Source organism: Falco rusticolus, chromosome Z (genome assembly GCF_015220075.1).
Source record: "Falco rusticolus isolate bFalRus1 chromosome Z, bFalRus1.pri, whole genome shotgun sequence".
NCBI classification, from domain to species: Eukaryota; Metazoa; Chordata; class Aves; order Falconiformes; family Falconidae; genus Falco; species Falco rusticolus.
This window is the reverse complement of record NC_051210.1, coordinates 65734925-65752766: the sequence shown is the minus strand read 5'-3', so window position 1 is coordinate 65752766 and position 17842 is coordinate 65734925. Positions and strand designations below refer to the sequence as shown.

At 40.3% G+C, this 17842-nt stretch overlaps 1 protein-coding gene across 1 annotated transcript in view; it reads right to left on the bottom strand.

Annotated features, from left to right (window-relative positions):
* Positions 1 to 4108: 4108 nt before the first annotated feature.
* The window catches only part of LOC119141662 (chondroitin sulfate proteoglycan 4-like), a 44756-nt gene continuing 31022 nt past the window's right edge, over positions 4109 to 17842 (bottom strand). The window contains exons 8-10 of the mRNA XM_037374167.1: positions 14524 to 14696; positions 10592 to 10775; positions 4109 to 10096 (exon numbers count right to left, since the gene is read on the bottom strand). Coding sequence (XP_037230064.1) covers positions 8046 to 10096; positions 10592 to 10775; positions 14524 to 14696 — 2408 coding nt within the window. The 3' untranslated portion in view covers positions 4109 to 8045. The remainder of the gene's footprint in view (positions 10097 to 10591; positions 10776 to 14523; positions 14697 to 17842) is intronic.

The window sequence follows — 17842 nt, the reverse complement described above, 5'->3', positions numbered from 1 at the left end:
CTTTGTCCCAGAGGCTTTGAATGCTTAGACAACAACACGCTGGGAATCAGTGGCTTTATGTAAAAAATATTAAAAATAAAAATTTCAAGCTGGTGAGTTAGACACACAAACTCATCCACACAGTACAAAGTAGTATTAGATATCTGAAATACGTTTTCACAGTAGCTAGTGAAATGCACCTGGAGCTGCTGAGCCAGCCAGCAGGAAGGACAATGAAAGGGATGCTGGTTCCCAGCTGCAGGCTGCAGGACAGGGCCAGTCCCCACTCCGCACAGTCTCCCAGCACTCCTTGGTCAGTGACTCAGGTAACAGCTAAACCAGCTCAGCTGTTTTCCCCAGAAAGCCGGAAGGTTCCCCTGTAGATCAACATCTTTTTTCCCCTGCTCTTTGCACACAGCAGTGGAAAGGGCAGAGCAGTTACCTGATTTGCTGTGGTGTTGACCCTAGTTCTCTGGAGAGCACCCCAAATGATGGTTTAGTCTCTCTGTCCTTGTTCATTTGGTATTTTTGCAAAGAGTACCTACCACTCACAGCTGTGGGCTCCCTTCTGGGAGTGGAGGGGGACACCTTTCTCAGAAAGGAAGAGTTTAAACCTGGATTTCCCCGGTATTATATGAATTCCCCCATCGCCATCCCTACCTGCCACCACCCACTTTTTCTCAGAGCATGCGGGGTCTGCAAACACAGTGGCAAGGAAACATGTATTTTAGTTTATTAACGCAGCCAAGGTGTTAGCTAGACCCAGATGATTTATTACCCTGAACTGCCAGCCCGGGGCACCCTACTCCATCACTGAGGAGAGTGTAAATCCAAGGCAAGCCCAAAGAATGCCCAGTCTGACTTCGGTATCTCCTAGTCAAAGCAGGCACTGCCAGGACTCTTAGCTACTGGAAGTGTTGAAGGTTTCACACATGCTGTTGTATGTCATCAACTAAGCAGGAGCGGTGATACCCAGGTCCTTGTTGTGATTTACCTTGGAGTGTAAGAGATCACTAGATAATTCTTCCTTTTTATCAGTGGCTATGGCCAACAAACCAGATTTACATGCGGAGCAACATCCTGGTGCCAAGTGTTTGCTCCCATTACACACCCTGTGATGGATCCCTCTGAGCTAGATTTGGAGGAGCAAATTGGCACAGAGAAGTCACTTCCAGTCTTCAGGCTACAGTTCCACTGTAAAACTGTCTGCATTTCCAACACTGTATTATTTTCAAAGGATGTAGGAGTCCTATGTGCCTGCCCCACAAGCAAGAAAGGCCATGCTGTTCCCTGTGCCTGAGGAACCTTCGAAGGCAGATTGCAGAGACTTTGAGTCAGGCATCTCCTCTCTGAATCACATGCTTGTGTGGAAGCTATTAGTCATTTGTGTCATCCATTCTACCACTGGACAAAAATTTGAGCTCAATGGACTACTTTGTAAATATAAATATATCCTAATAGGAAAACAACTCCCGTTCCTCTGTGGAAACTGTAAACACGAAAATAAAATACCTTCTTGAGATACTTGCTAGATCCACCTTTGGTATTTCTTAAGCATGTGCTGTCAGTGTAACCAGTTGGATGATTTCCCCATACAGCATTAACACAATTCCAGCTACAGCTGCTCTTCGCTTGCTAGATCGTAGTCTCAGTGGGCTCTGCACAACCAACCAGCGCCATCATTTTTGCTGTCTTTCATTTATGATATCAATAGCTAAGAAAGAAAAAAGGTCCATGTCTCACATTATCAGAAAAAGTGTGAAGAAGGTAAGGCAAAATATATTTTGCTCTTTATTTTAAACTATTCTACAGTTAACCATATGTAGCAGGGTTGGTTTATTTATCCCAAAGCAATAAAAGTTGGAGAAGCTGCCAAGCAGCCACACTGTTCCTTGAAATACACTTAACAGGTCCAAGAGCTCTGGAGTTACAAAGACTTTCAGCCATTTGAAGTACTAGAAACTTGCTGTTCCAAAATCTGGGTACTGCAATGGCTTCTCATTGAACTTCCCCATAAACTAAAGAAACACATGTTGGTGACCTGGGACCAGTGAGCATTAAACCATGTAACAGTCCCATAACAGAGACAATTAAATCTCCTAGGCAGTCAGACTTGTTTGAAGAAAATTACAACATCCACAACTGACAACAACATGAACTGTCTCTGAGGTAATGAGCAAAGCTGCGTTCAGGTATGTACATCCACCCTATATAGATTGTAGCTCTAATGCCCAGGAGGTGATGCGCTGTTTACAGCTGAACTATCATATTTCTCCTGGCAGAGGCTCGGATTTATGTGTATGTTTATATATTATGGTTCTGGGTTTGTGTTTCTTTAAAAGGAAAGTTTTGGTGTGGGTTTTTTTTTTTTTTAAAAAAGGAAGTTAAAACTAAAACAGAATGTGGGTACATCTGGGTTTCTTATCAAAGTACTGCCCTCTGCTCACACCTGCCAGACTGAGAATTTCCCAGCAGGGTGGAAGTGGGGAATTCATCAAACCAGAGCAGAGTTCCACTACTGAACAGCCCCCGAGTGCAATTCCTTCTTCTGCAGCTGTACTCATCAAGATGCACGAGATGACCTCTCCCTGATGGCTGAAGCGCTGCAGAGAGGCCGGGCAGAGCGGAGGCTCTTGCCCTCTGTCTTTGGAACAGCCCGGCATGACATGAAATCAGCTGCCGAATGACCAAGGTCTGCCAGGCACAGTCCATGCTGCGGCTGAGCTGGGTGTTGGGGAAACGAGCACCTGCTTCCCAAGCTGTGGCATCACTGTGGCCAGTGAAATGAAATGGGATTAATGTGTCTTGATGTGTGACTTGTGGGTTCAGATTAGAGTGGTCCAGAACACCGACCAGTGGCAACCAACTGTTACCACCCCACTGGCTCCTGAGCAGCACGCACAGTACTGGGCTTCTGAGGGCAGGTCCCACACCCGAACCAAGGACTGCCAAAGAGACATCTCAGAATCCCAGAAATTAGCAAACAGGAAAGACTAAATGAACCTACGACCTGCAATTGGGGGGGAAGGAAAATGGGCAGCTTGTCTCACAGAGGGTTATACTGCAGCATTCCTGGCAGCATATAGGACCTGGGATGGACAATACAGATTGACGAAGTTCTGATGCTTGGTACCATCCTATACCAATGCTCAATCTGCTCAGTCTTCACTTATCCCCAACAAATTTATGAGACTGATGACTGTGATGCCATACAAAGGCTTTGCAGCTAAAGCTTCAGTCTGCGAACAACTTCATGTTTAAGTAGTGTACCAGCATGTACAAAGCATTACAACAAAAATAACCAAGCAGCAAGACTGGAAATGAGGAAACAATCAAGTAAAGCAAGCAGAGGCTCCCTGCAAACAGACGTGAAACTATGCATTTCACCAGTTGCAATGAAAGAACATCTTGTTCTGGGACTACATTTGGGATATGCAGGCTCTGGCAGGAATTACTTACCTTAAAATGAGGGAAGATAAATTAATAGTTTCCATCCAATATGCCAGGACAATTATTTTCAGCTCATTTAAAAATGTCCAGAGAATGTACTTCAACATAACATCACAAGGACTGACTTGAAAAAAATGGCGCAGTAGGACGGAGGGCTGTAGCTCAGGACACATAAGCAGATTCACTACTGAACTTCGCCTTGCAGGTAGTAATAGGCTACTACAGCAAATTTGTAGCTGGCACTTACTAGCATTTTAATAAAAGGAAAGACATAAAAGATTTATGACCATTTCTGTCCTACTTTCTTTTCCTCCCAAACCAGTGTTTTCTGAGTTGTAGGAGGGCTTCAGGAAGAGGACCTGACCCCAAGAGTGACTGCTGCTGCTGCTGACACAGATTTCTGCACTCAGGATGCTGAGCCATCACACTGGGGAAGATGCTCCCCCAGCCCATCAGCACTTCTGACATCTCAAGAAAAACGTTCCTTATCTTAAGTTACAGGAACAACTACAAACCAACTACATTCTGATTAACAAAACCTCAAAAATCAGGTCAAACAATGCATTTGGTGTGCGGCTGGAGAGAGTGTATATTTTTGGTCAAGATGAAAATCAAAGACACATCAGTACTAATGTATTAACATTTAAAAAATTAGTATTTTATTTCTAAGCATGTACAGTTAAAAAACAGGAAAAGTTACTGAAATAAACCCAGTCCTGTCTGAGCAAGTGCAGAGCAGTGCATTTATTTTGCTGTTACGTTCATGCAAGTGCCCAACACAGCCAGGCAGATGCATGATGTCTCTCCTATTCCAACCATATGTGTTATGTCAGAGGCACAACACTGGGTACAGCACAGCAATCTCAGCACAAGTCCAATTCAAAAAATAAATGTCAGAAACTTGGAAGAACACTGGTACTGTCAGTGGGAACTTGTGCTTCTGCACCAACTGCAGTACTTTACAGGTCTTTAAGAAAACACAAAAACATAAGTGTGTGGGTTATAAACAAAACCATTTATTGATTCTGTGTATGTTCTCAAGGCACTTTCATGCTGCCATTTAGAAGTCCATTTGGTAAGAAAAGGCATCCTTCATAAACCCCATCTTCCCTAAATAAAACACACAACTTCAAGGTTAAGTGAAACAACCAAAAAATACAAAACAGATCCTGAGTACAAACTATGTATAAACAAAAAGAATGCATAAATAAAAAATGTTTTTCTTGGGCATTTTCTAGATTGATTGTGACTTAGGAAACCCAGGATGAGATTCATCCCAGCAAGTTTCTACCATCTCAAAGGTGGACTTTTAGCTAAGCCACTGACCTCAGCTCATCCAGAGGTGACTCCTCTCACCTATATTAAGTATCTCTGTAGGACCAAGATGAACTGTCCTCTGCCAGAAACTATTCTGTATTGTCCACAGGGAAAGCATACACAAACGCAACCAGATTTATTTTGTTTTGACTGGGGATGCAGGGCAGGTAATCAGGAGATTAAAGCAAAATCCATACATAGTTATCAGTTACAATATTACCTCTGTATTTTATATGAAACCTGGTAATCACTGACACATATACTTACATCCATATAAAGTTCTCATTAAAAACATTCCATAATATGGCAGGCATTTCTTATGTTTGTTATCACTAGGGAGAAAACTGAATGCTGGCACATTTCACTGATGAATTAGGCATCTGGGCTGTTTTTATATATATATATATATTAAAAAAAATACCAAACCTAAAAACCCACAAACCCAAAACACCAAAAAAACCCCCTCAATGCTTTACAAATTCAGCCCAATGCTCAAAATACAATTCCATAATGCCTGACCTACTGGAAATGGACATCTATTGTCAGCCACAAGCATTTTGGAAACAGAGAGCAAGAGTTCAGCCCATTATGCTGAAGCCAAAACAGCCAGCACAAATTCTACCACACTTCTACATTTTTCATGTATGATTTCTTCATCAGACCATGCAAATGCAGAAACTCAGGAAAGCCCATTCAATCGTGGAGTTATAATTGCATTGCTGTTTTTATGACTCAGTCGCTCCTGTGTCTCATTTTTCACCATTGCCAGCACTACAGTAGCCCTGTGTTCCATCACCACTGCACACAGAGCACCACAACTTTGGGCACATCTGTCTTTGCAATACATTTGCAAACACATTTCACTTCCATATTTCTGTTCAGCCTGTCACAGGTCCACAGCATGGATTTTGTCACTGGACTCCAGCAGATTTCAGCACTGCAATATTTTGGTACCAAATTGGAGGCATAATGCTTCACCTCCCAGTAAGTACTGGAGAACGATGCCTCTTTTGCTGTTGAGAGGAAGGTCTCAGTGGTAGGGAATTGCAAGACAGGATCCTTTAAGTGTCAGGAAACTGCTGGAATTATAATTCTTTACTCCTTGGATGAGACCTTGGAGGAAGTGTAAAGGGACCAGGTTCCTGCTACAGGCTAGAAGGCATTGGAGGCAGGCGGTAGCTGACAGCTGGGATCTGGAGGAAGCTGCTGTCTCCTTGGTGTTAGTAGAAGAGGTCTCAGGAAATGGCAAGAGACATAGAGCTGCACCTCCACAAAGGATGCCGGGGTGTCCCTGCAATGGCTGGCTGCACCACCTCTCTGGCTAAGAGTTTCTAAAAACAATGCAGATCTGTACCAGTCCACCTGGGACACCTGAACATCCCAGCCTTTTACACTGACTGCACTGCTTGGAATTCAAACCTGCTCATGATGGCATCAGGGAAAAATGGAAACGACAGAGAAATAAAAACTGTGTATCAGGGTTCAAATACATTTTACTTTGAGCATATAAAGGGTTCAAATCTCTAGTCTCTAGTGATCACCAGCTTGACTAGCTGAAGATGTGACTTGCATATTTTCCACTGACACAGACTGCTCTCCTTGAAGTGTACTCTGAAAAATGCATTGCCTCAAAACGCACCACAATCACAGCTGACCATGGCAGAGGTCACAAAGATGAGAAAGACTTCCTCCACTGCTCCTGCGTTTAGTTCCCAGAACACAGCAGTAAACAGAGACTTAGTGTGGCCCTCCTCACTAGTGAAAATTTCCCATCATTGAAATATATAAATGACAGGAACACAGACAGTCATCATCAATAACAACAAAAAAAAAAAATCCAAAACAAAGTAGTGTGAAATGAATAGCACCAAGGATGTTGAGGCCATACATCCATTCTATAAAAGTAAAAAATGCAGTACCTAGGCTCAAACAAAAAACATATTTCAGTGTTAACTGAGTGCAGTGCTGAGACTGCATCCTTACACTGACCATGGTGTTTTTACAGAGAAGCTAACTGGAATCTGTAACAATACAAAAGTACAAAAAAAGATGAGAAGTTCAGTGGTTAGTAAGAGACTGGTTAAGATCACTGCACTTGAAGTTAGTTCATTCTATGAAGTCAATAGCTGTTGTCCTCAGTGGAAGAAAGACTGGACCTTAACCAGAGACTGCTCATCACTATTGAGCTTGGTTTTCCAAAAGTACAAAAATGCATACCCTTTGCAAGGAAATTATTGCACAATTTACCACCAGAGTAAAATTAGAGTAGGTAGTACTTGTCATAGCGTGTAAGGTACATGTGTTCAGTACTCTGGGAGATGAAGGGCAAGTCGTGAAACTTCAGAAGCAGTTTGTCAGTAGCTCCACAACACACAGCAGTATGCAGCAGAATGCTTGATTCTACTGCCATCTCCTTGAACATCCCAAGTCCAGAGAGTTGTGTTTGGTCTGCTGAAGGCAGAATTTAGCCCTTTGTCAGGAGCAGGAAATTTTGAAATACACTTCCAGACATAACCTAAGCCTAAAGATAATTCAGCAGACAGGCTAACTGGCAGAATTACAGTTTTTGCCACGTGGATTAGAGGTCATGGATGTATTTTATCTGCAGACGTTAAAGGCTAGAGTTCAGTATCAAATGAGGAAAAAGATAAACAAAAGAACAAATGTCTTGCACCAACAGTATTTTACCAGAATCATTTTATACTGTCATTGCTGTACTATTGTTGCTGAGCTGAACTGTAGACTTCCAGCTCAGCCACTTGGATGAACACCTGACAAAATAATCACAGCTTTGTTTCTTTAGTACCAGCCTCCAAACAGCCTTCGGGTCAAAATGACATTATTGACACTAGCACCTTGGCAATTACTTTATAGAAACAGTTGAAAGTTCTTCACATAGAAGGGGTGGTTCAGGAAAAAATATAAGACCTTTACAGAAAACTTTGTTCTTCAAAAAAAGTGATTATATTAAAAACATATAATCCATGACAGAACATTCTGTTTTACCCATCATGGGAAATAAAAAGTACTGCATACACAGGGCACACTCAAAATCTATGGGGTCAAATCCTGCATGGAACTAAGTGGGAGTTTTGCTTAAGTACCAAATGGAAATCCTTTTTTATGGCCACCATAATCAGCAAGATTTTTATTATGTCACAATTTATTTGTATTAATCTATCAAACAGTGTATCATTTGACCTATAATAAATAAGTGTAATAAAAAACAAATCATATGGCAACAATGTATACTCTCTTCGCCATATTACATCAATTAGCGTGACCAAAATTCGCCATAACTACACCCAGTATTGATTGTGCTTCAGAGTTGGGTTTGTTTTTCGACAATACTGGATCATCTCAGGATCAAGGTTTAACCAGCCGTTTTGCAGAGACCATTCTGCAGTTGGAGAAACCACTGCAGAAAGCAGCTGTTCGTGTCTTACTGACACGAACGCTGAGGCTGTACTTTGTTCAGCCCCCTTCAGTAGAGGAGTCACTGTAACGCTAGGTACAGTCAAGCTCTGTTCCAGGCATTGATCTGGACTACCGAGAGCTGCATCTGCTTGGCTTTTGACAAGTGGTTTTGTCGTCTTCTTCTGGCACATTAGCAGAATGCACACAGAAGTAACAGCAACAGTGAGTAGCACAGACACCAGGACCAAGGGAATAATGACGTACCAAGGCTTGCTGCTCTCACCTGCCTGCTCTCTGGGACTCCTGGCATTAACCTGGGTTGTGGTCTTAGTCCCCACAGATCCACTTGTTCCCATTGCCAGACTTAGCAATGGACCTTCCCCATGTAGATTTCCCCAGTGATTCTGCCCTGACCCCATGGTTGGTTCTGTCTTCTGTGGTGCTACTGTGAGCTCTTCATTCTGAGAGAAGCCTGGTGCCTCGTCCTTTGAGGTAGTGTGAATCTTTAAAGTGGTTGTGCTCATTAGGAAAGGCACTTCGGTTGTAAAATCTTGCACAAGTAAACGACCGTGTGGCACAATAGAATACCGAAAATGTCCAACAGCAGGCTGCACAGCATCTGCCCTGAGTATAAAAGTGAATGAGTCATTTAACACATCAGTGCCTGTCATATTTGTATCTATGTCTAGAAGCACAACACCACTGTCAATGTCAGCCTGGGTGAATGTCTGAGTGTCTTCGAACACTGCATCACTCACAAACCTTTTCTTTACAATCCTTCCATGAGAAGGGGGCACTAACACTTCAAATCTAGGATTACTATTTGTCAAATTAGCTAGCTCAGAAGCATCCAGGTCACTGCTTCTGAATTTATAAGCTGCTTGATTTGAAATCTGCATGTCAGGTACAACTCGTATTAAAGGCTTCACTGTGATGTTCAGCACTTGCCCTGTTAGATTACCTTCTGCAGTGAAAAGCATAAACTCCAGTACTTCTTTGGACGCAGCGAGATTTGTCAGGTGGTAAGACAGCCTTCCTGAGTACAAATCTGCCTGCTCAAATTTAGTAACCTGTTCATTTCCAATCATCAGGTGCCCATATTTGAGTGGCTGAGTTATTTCATACATGATATTAGTGCTTTTTCCATTTGTGACAGCTGAAAGCTGAACATTAGTAATAGTGACAGATGTCTGGCCCTGCAGAAGTGCAACATCGGTAAGGTTGACCAGGACAAGAGCAACTGGTATGACTTCAAGACTGAATAGTTTGTATAAAGGGCGATGTTTACCATCACTCACGCTGAAATAAAACACCCCAGAAGATGAACTTCCATCCTGTACAAACCAAACTTTACCACTGTCAACATCAGCTTGTGTGAAATCCTTTATAGAGACAGTGAGATTGCTTTTCATTGCTAAATAACCATTATTTGGGTTGCTAACAATGGTGTATTTGAGCTCGGCTGGGGCATTATCTAGGTCTTCAACTTTCAGACTCTCTGACCCCAGCACTGACACATCTCCCTGCAGGACTTTCAAGTGCAGCCCTTTAGTCTTCAGTTCTGGAGCTTGGTCATTCACTGGAACAACAGTGATATTAAACATCTCCTCTAAAACTTCGCTATGGGGCTTTGTTGCAGGCTTGCTCTTCAGGTTTAACCAAACAGCAAAAGTGAAATTGTCATAACGCGACTCAGAATCATCATGTACGTACACGATTCCAAATTTGTTCAGCATGTACTGGGAGAATTTAGGGTTTTCTTCGGTGACATTTCTTTCTCCAACAAAAATCATGCCATGTTGGGGTAAAGATACAACTTGATACCAAACTTCATACATGGAGCGCTGTATCTCAGGTAGCTTAATCAATAGATTTGAAGCATCTAAATTTGTTTTGTTGATTAACACTCTATCTCCTTCCTGGACTATGGCACCTAGCAGAAAGGAAAAGGGAATCTTAGAAATCAACTATAGATGCACTGTTTCAGAAATTAGAAATCAAACACTGATGCTCAGAAAAGTTTTTCCTTCATGGTATCCTAGATTTCCACATGTCATGGCTAAAAATATATTACCACTGTTTTTAAAATAAAGTCATATATGAGACAAGACTTTCTACTAACACATACATTCAAATTAAAGAAATATCAGTATCTTATAGCTTCTGACATTGTTTTCATCTACCGTTACAGCAAAATGAAGAATACTCACTACAGCCGTAGGAAGGGTCAAACACAGGTAGCTCATCTCATTTTTAAAGATGTAGTGATGCAGTTTTCCAAGCTGCTATCTACACTATACACTGTGACAGAAGTATTCTCATCATATGTTACACTGAAGAGAAAGTAGCCTTTGTTTTTTCACATTTGTTCACTGGAATCTTGACAGATCAGAAACAATTTGGAGACCAAACAGTACAGCATCTTTACCTGTATTTGCCAGAAGACGACTGTTCCCACCATGCCGGGTAATTTCATATGAAATGACAATATGGAACACCTGGAGGTCCAGAGCTGACGGTGGAGAGGAGACAGTAAATGTAAAGAAATCTTCTGTAGTCCAATCAGCTGTCTCGGCATGTAAGTGCTCATACATGACCACACCTTCATCCACCTGTTTCAGGTAAAGAAAAGCCACAAGTATAACAAGACAATAATTTTAAACACAGAAGTATGGGGATAGAAGAAAAAAAAATATCTTAAGAACATTGTTCAAGAGAGGCCTTTGTTCCTTAGTCCATGCACAGTATATAGAATCATAGAATCATTCGGGTTGGAAAAGACCTTTAAGATCATCAAGTCAGACCATTAACCTAACACTGCCAAGTCCAACACTAAACCATGGCCCTAAGCACCACATTTACACGTCTTTTAAATACCTCCAGGGATGGTGACTCAGCCACTTCCCTGGGCAGCCTGTTCCAGTGCTTGACCGCCCTTTTGGTAAAGAATTTTTTCCTAATATCCAATCTAAACCTCCCCTGGTGCAACTTGAGGCCATCTGCTCTCATTCTATCACTTTTCATTATAAGGATACCAGTGGGCCTCACTGTCCTGAAAAAGCATATGAAAGCCTGAAGGCTTGACAAGGACTTTGATGCAGGTATTTCATGTTGAATGTCAACAGATACTTGGTAAGAGACTACAGAAATCAGAAAGAGGTGCAATGACCATTGAAATATACTCCCATTTACAACCAAATTGCTGATGGAGTTCCTTAGTGGAAAATTTCTACCACCTCACAGCAAGAAAGGGATTCCTACGAGACAGGAGGGAACCTGGCTTGTCCTATACCTGCCTTTACTGACCTTGCAGGTCATCATACTCAAGAGAATCCTATCAGTCCCACCATGAGAATGTAAACTTCAAAGTACTGCAAAATACTGCAGTAAATCATCAGAAAAACACATGCTTATACAATATACAACCATTTATCTCTTTAGGCTCCAAAGCAAAAGGCAGTTTTCAGACTGAGATTCTCATCAGTTGAAACAGCCAAACTTTTAAGATCAATACATTGATCATAATACATTGAAAATGCAACAGGATTTCTAATAACTGCAAGTCAAGAGGACTTGAATCTCATCCAGTAAATTTGGTGTCTGGTCTGCCTGTCAGTGCCTTCAGTGGCCTGGAGAGAAGACAGCTATATCTATTAAATCCTTGGCAAGGTCCCAGGCAACTACTTACCTGGCTTGCATGTGTTTGTTTTTAATTGCCAGAGAGATCCCTGTCTGAGATGGTGCTAGTTCTAAGTTTACTGTTTGTAACTTACTCTACAGAATATGCAAACACCCTGGAGGAACTCATTAGCACACATTCCTATCACATATACTTGGAAGCGTGAAAAAAAGAAAACAAAAAAGCCCCTGCTTCTATCACAGATGAATCATTTTAGCAGTATAGAATCTGAGCTGAGACTACAGAGTGTTAATCCTGAAATTACTGCAAGAGCCCCTATTGAGATCAACAGGGAAACAGGGCTTTCAGGGTCGGTTTTCTCAGCAGCCTCAAAACCATTGCATCTTATTATATAAAACATTCAGACTGATGTTGTAAAATCCCATATGCACATCTCCAGGTTTATGCCTTCCCTATATTGATTTAATTCTTAACGGCTATTGTAGGACAAAACAAACAAAACTGATATTAAAAGGATATGTTGGTTCAAGATAACTTTCCAAAGCATGCCTCTAGGACCTCAGTTTGGAGTAAGAAAATTTTTGTAACAAGAACAGGCACAATATGCACCCTTATATTCAATGGCATTTAGTATCAATCTTAATAGGGTTATTTCTTTTTTTTCAATTGCAAACCCATGCTAATATCTGGGCTGAGAAGACAATGGAATTGGTGAGGATTTCTTTGTTTACCTCTGTAATTACTTCAACTATAATGAAGAAGCTGTGGCTTGCTGCAAGATGAGAATACTTCTAAAATACTATAGAAAGTACTGGCAGAGAAAAAAATATAATGTCAAAAACTACTGGGTTATTCAAGTGTGTTTAATATGCAACTAATTTTCTTGTATTGGCTGAACAACAATTGTCCATGAAAAAAAAAATTTCTTGGAATGAAAGCAATAGTGATTTCAATTCTTTTTTTTTTTTTTCCTTTTTTTCTTTAGCAACAAAGCAATAAACCACAGGGAATAGGGAAGAGTTCAGAACCATACCAAAACTGCCAACTGCTTTTATAAGCTAGCTGCACAGTACTTTACAGAAGTGAAATTTCAAGTTCCATAACACAGAATGAAATCAATGAAAACCCATAGAACTAAACTAATGCAAAATATTTTCAATTAAAATCAGGTTTACAATCTTCTTAATAACAAACAGAAATTTAATATCTTATTTTCCACTATATGAGGAATATACAGTGTTTACAATATCAACGCCATTTTCTCACTGATACTTAACTTCACATGGCTACAACAGGCTAGACCATGAAAGTTTCTTTAGTATCTCTTTTCTCTCCATTATACCTCATTCTCTACCATAATAAATAGCAAGCTGGTTAGAATACTTTAATTCTACCTGCAGTAAGTCACTTAGCTCTATTGTTTGAAGTGAAAATGGCCAATACAAATGCTTCTGACAGAGAAGAAAGGCATACATGTTATTACAGCTCAAATTCTTACACAATTTACAAAGTTCAAAGGAAAGTTAGCTATACATTAGTAAGAACTGAAGCTATAGAGAATACGCAGCATGTTCTGACATGGCACTGTCTGATAAACGAATGTAAAGATCATATCCGTAGCAAAAAGAGTAACACTTCAAAACCTTAGCTGAAAGATTTTCTGTCTGACATGCTTAACTGTTTCATCTAATGCTCATAAAAATCACATATTTTAGAAACAGAAGGGAACAGTATCATTAAACAGTTCATCTCCTTCATAATGCAAGGCAAAACACAGCAACTATTGCAACAAAACCAATAACATAATAGGATTAGAACACAGTTTTATGATTATATATTCTGTGTTCATCTTGATTTATAAAGTTCAAGTGAAGATTCACCCCACCACAGTCCTTGGTCAGGTTTTTTCAAAATCTGAGGACAACTAATAAAAATGTCAACCTTTTTTCCAGGTTTTATTGGTCAAGTTTTTATTTTTGGTCAATAAACTTTCTCATTCCTTCATACACTAAATCAAACTGCCACTTTTAAAATCTGTAAGCATATATCAAGACCAAATTATCTCTTAACTTTTCCTCCAGCCAAGTCAAAAGATTGAGCTCCTTTTATCTCCCCGGCTTAGATTTTCTGAGAATAACTTAGTGCATGCAGCGCACACAGTTGTGTTCAGATTCTGCATACAGACGTAAGTAATTTCTTTTCAGATGCAAAAGAATGTTTTCCATCAAGTTACATGAGCTGCCATGTTTTAGTCATTCAAGTATGAGACCCTGTATCACAGTTAAGATTCTTTAAACACTTAATATCGCAGCCAGTCAAGTCAATAAAAGTCCTCTTGGGGACACCCATGAGGGCTGCGTACAGCTGAAATGCGTCTGATACTTGGACTTTTCATAGAGCAAAAGGCTACTCCTGCCAAAAACTAATGGCTTCCAACCTTGGACTGCTGGTTAATGGCACCAGAACAGCTCTTCTTGAAAAATACTGTTACAAGCAGAACAGTGGAAATTGCCAAGGCCCTGTAGTATCCAAGTAGAGGGGAACAAAAGCTCCTCTTGCATTCATTACTAGATGCCAGATAATTAGTGACATGCACTGATGGATCACATATGCCTGCTTACTTAACAGATATAAATGGATCCAACGAAGAACAAGCAACTGAGATGCCCTTTGAAATAACAATCTACCCCTGAACTATTTATTATAAAGTAAATGCTTACCATAGACTGCGTAAAACTGAGGATTTCCTGAGTAGTATTATCAGAATTTACTCTGATCAGCCTTCCAAGTTTTGGGGAAGTTACAATCATAAAAGTTATAGTTCTGTTTCCTGCATTGGTCACATCATTGGTTACAGCTTTCAGATCGTGTCGTGAAATAGGTTTCCTGAAACCTAAAAAATGTCAATTGTAATAACATATATTTGCAACAGCAATTTTTCCCAAAAGCTATGTTTTGTACGCACAATCCACCCTCTCATCTAGGTATTCTACTTAGCATTTTAAAAACATTTTACATGATCAGCAGATTTACCTCTTTTTCTGGTTATCTTCCAGTTACAACTCTTCTACAGCTTTTTCAATCAAAAAGCCCATCAGTAGAATGCACATTTGTTTTACAAATTTTAAAAATGCAGCTCTCTTCAGGACACGTAATCCCTAAATACTAGCTTTTGCAAAAACAACCCAAGGTAAGGAATAGAGCATGTATAAAGAGCCCTGCTCCTATATTACATGTCTAGAACTGAATTCAGACTCCAGCTGAAGTCACCATTGTTAATGATTTTGGTAATCCCAGCTGCCCACAGAAGGCAGGGTGACTTGGCAGAAAGAAGCCTTAACACAGCAAAGTTTCTAGTGAACACACAAACTAAAATCAATTATTACCAGAAGCTTGAACCACACTTTATTGATATGAAAGATGATTTTCATTAAATGAAATTAAAAAATAAATACTGGTTTAAACAAACTAGGAGGAGCATCACACAGCAGAAATAACGGCCTGAACTGAAATAATGTATTATTAAGATGGACAGGGACTAAGGGGTAACAAAATCCTTTTAATACATAGCACCACACCACCAGTAATGTCTGGCTTAAATATTGTAAAGATTTATAAAGACCCTTCTGGCATTTAGTCAAACCAAAACTATTTTTGACATAGCTGTGACAAAATCAAACCTAGTAATTTCCTAAAAGAAAAAAGAGTTTTTACTTGGCTTCTTCTTGATGCACTGTTTCATGGTACACACTCAGTAACCTAAATCTCACGATTAATGATACTCTTGGAGGAGCACTAGATTCATATAATCCTATTCCCCATCCCCACTTCTACCTCATGTTTAAAATTTTCCTTCTTTCTTGAGCAACAAGCTTTTACAGGTTGCAATACATAACTTCAGATACTAGCTGTATATATCCCTGAAGTCTGAATTATCAATACATATTCAATAAAGCATAATGTTTACACAGGAATTAACACAAAATAAATGTTCGTGCTATAATATTCAGAAGAAAAGTATGGTAAGGAAACTGAAAAATGGGGATGTTCTGCAAAGCCATTAGTAATGCCAGGATTCGGCCTGTTCACATGTAGTTGTGCCCTGGTTCAAACCCTATCTACTTTGAAACAAAGTTATAATGAAGAGAACTTCTGGCTCTGCCTGCTTTCCCCTGCCTCTCTGTCCATACTGCTCTGAAGAGTGAAGCAGTTCCTCAGGTCTAGTAAAATTCTCCCATACTCTGTCTAATTCAAGAAGTCTCCCTTCTCTTCCTCTCTCTTCCCTTTTTTGTGTGACAAAGAGGGAAGCATGACCTTGTGTTGCGTGTACAGCAGATGTGGTCAGGAACATAGAACTGAAAGCAACAGCTAATCAGACCACGTGTATCTGCAAACTCAGTTATTTCTCAATAATCTCTTACTTATGCAAATCAGGTCTCATTGCTATAACAGAGTAAGATGGAGTAACTGTCAAATATGATCACACTGTAGCAATGGAAGTTACCACTCCAGTTTTTCATAAGTGTACCAGATTACCACACCACCACCATCACAGTGCAGGGACATGGGGGCCACAAAGTCCCTGTCTATTCCTAGTAGACTTGATCTCACAGCACAGGCTGAAATACAGTCTTGGGCCACAGACAGTAAAGTCACTCATGCTTTCCTGTAAAATGGGATCTTTCCCCAAACATAACCTCCTCCTTCACCCACTTTTGTCCTGAGACATCAGAACCTTTTCCAGCACTCACAGTTGTTCTGCTCTGGCCCAGCACCTCAACAGGGAGAAGAAGAAGGTTATTTGCCAGCCACAGACTAGGTGAAGGAAAGGGAAGGGAAGCGCGCACACTGTCTGCTTGCTCCCACAGGCAGGAACAGAGCTGTTGCAAAACCAACCCCACCCAAACACAGGAGAAAGAGGCAGAGATAGGGGAGGAAGACACACAAGGATGGGTGCTGTAAAGTGTGTCCAAGCTTATCCATACAAGTAAAACGCAACAGCATAAGGCCATCAGTGGTATGTAATAATTATGGTGTTAATTTTTACTGTCTACATTTAAGATTTGGAAAGTGCTTTGGCATGAGTATTCTGCCTATCACTGTTAAACAGTTATGAATCATCTCATCTATGGACTGCTTAGACAGCTCTGCCTCCAAAAACCTAGAAGGCAGGCTGCCTCTTCTTCTCAAAGAGCTACTCGGGTCATTCATTCTTTGAGTAACTGCTTCCCTGAAGACAGCAAATTTCCACATGGTAGGTATCTAGCATGTGTAAGAAAAAACTCATATATCTTGTAGTCAATTTACTTAGCACATTGAATAAAACAAGCTTCTGTTGAACAAAAAAAGTCCATAAATTGTATAAACAAATCTGGTATATCCAACACAGAAGAAAACAGCAGTATATGCTCTTATAAAATTGCAGAACAATATGCTTAAGAGAACAGTTTACACCCAGTCATGAAGAAATACCAAATTCTTCAAGATACATTCAATTTTTACTTCTCTAAAGAGAAGATTGTTCAAGTTGTCTCAAAATTAACTTTTCCTCCAGTGCTATAAAATATAACAGGACACTGGCTATTGTTTTTATGTGTATTAACCATTTGGCACCATCATTGTTGTAATAGTAATTTCATGATAAGCAAGTACGGCTGAAACCCATACAGCTCCAGAACATCTTTTAAAAGCATCATAAAGAGAATGGGTGAAAAAGCTGGTATTCTAACACCAAAAAGGAATTTTGCCAACCCAAAGTAAGCAAGAATTCAATAAAAACTCTAGGCTTAGATGAATACAGATTGCAGTGCTGAAAGAAATACTGTATTTTGCAAACTAGAGAACAGATTGACAGTCTGGAGACTTTGCCCTCCATGGAAGTACCAGGCACACTCTTCTTACAATTATCTCTGTCTTAAGATAGAACTCCTGTAAACCCCTGTGCCTGAGGCAACCTTACACACCAAAATCCCAGATTAATAAACTCTGTAAGTGGATTTATGTGAATCCCATTTATATTGACTGAAGTAGAAGATCATG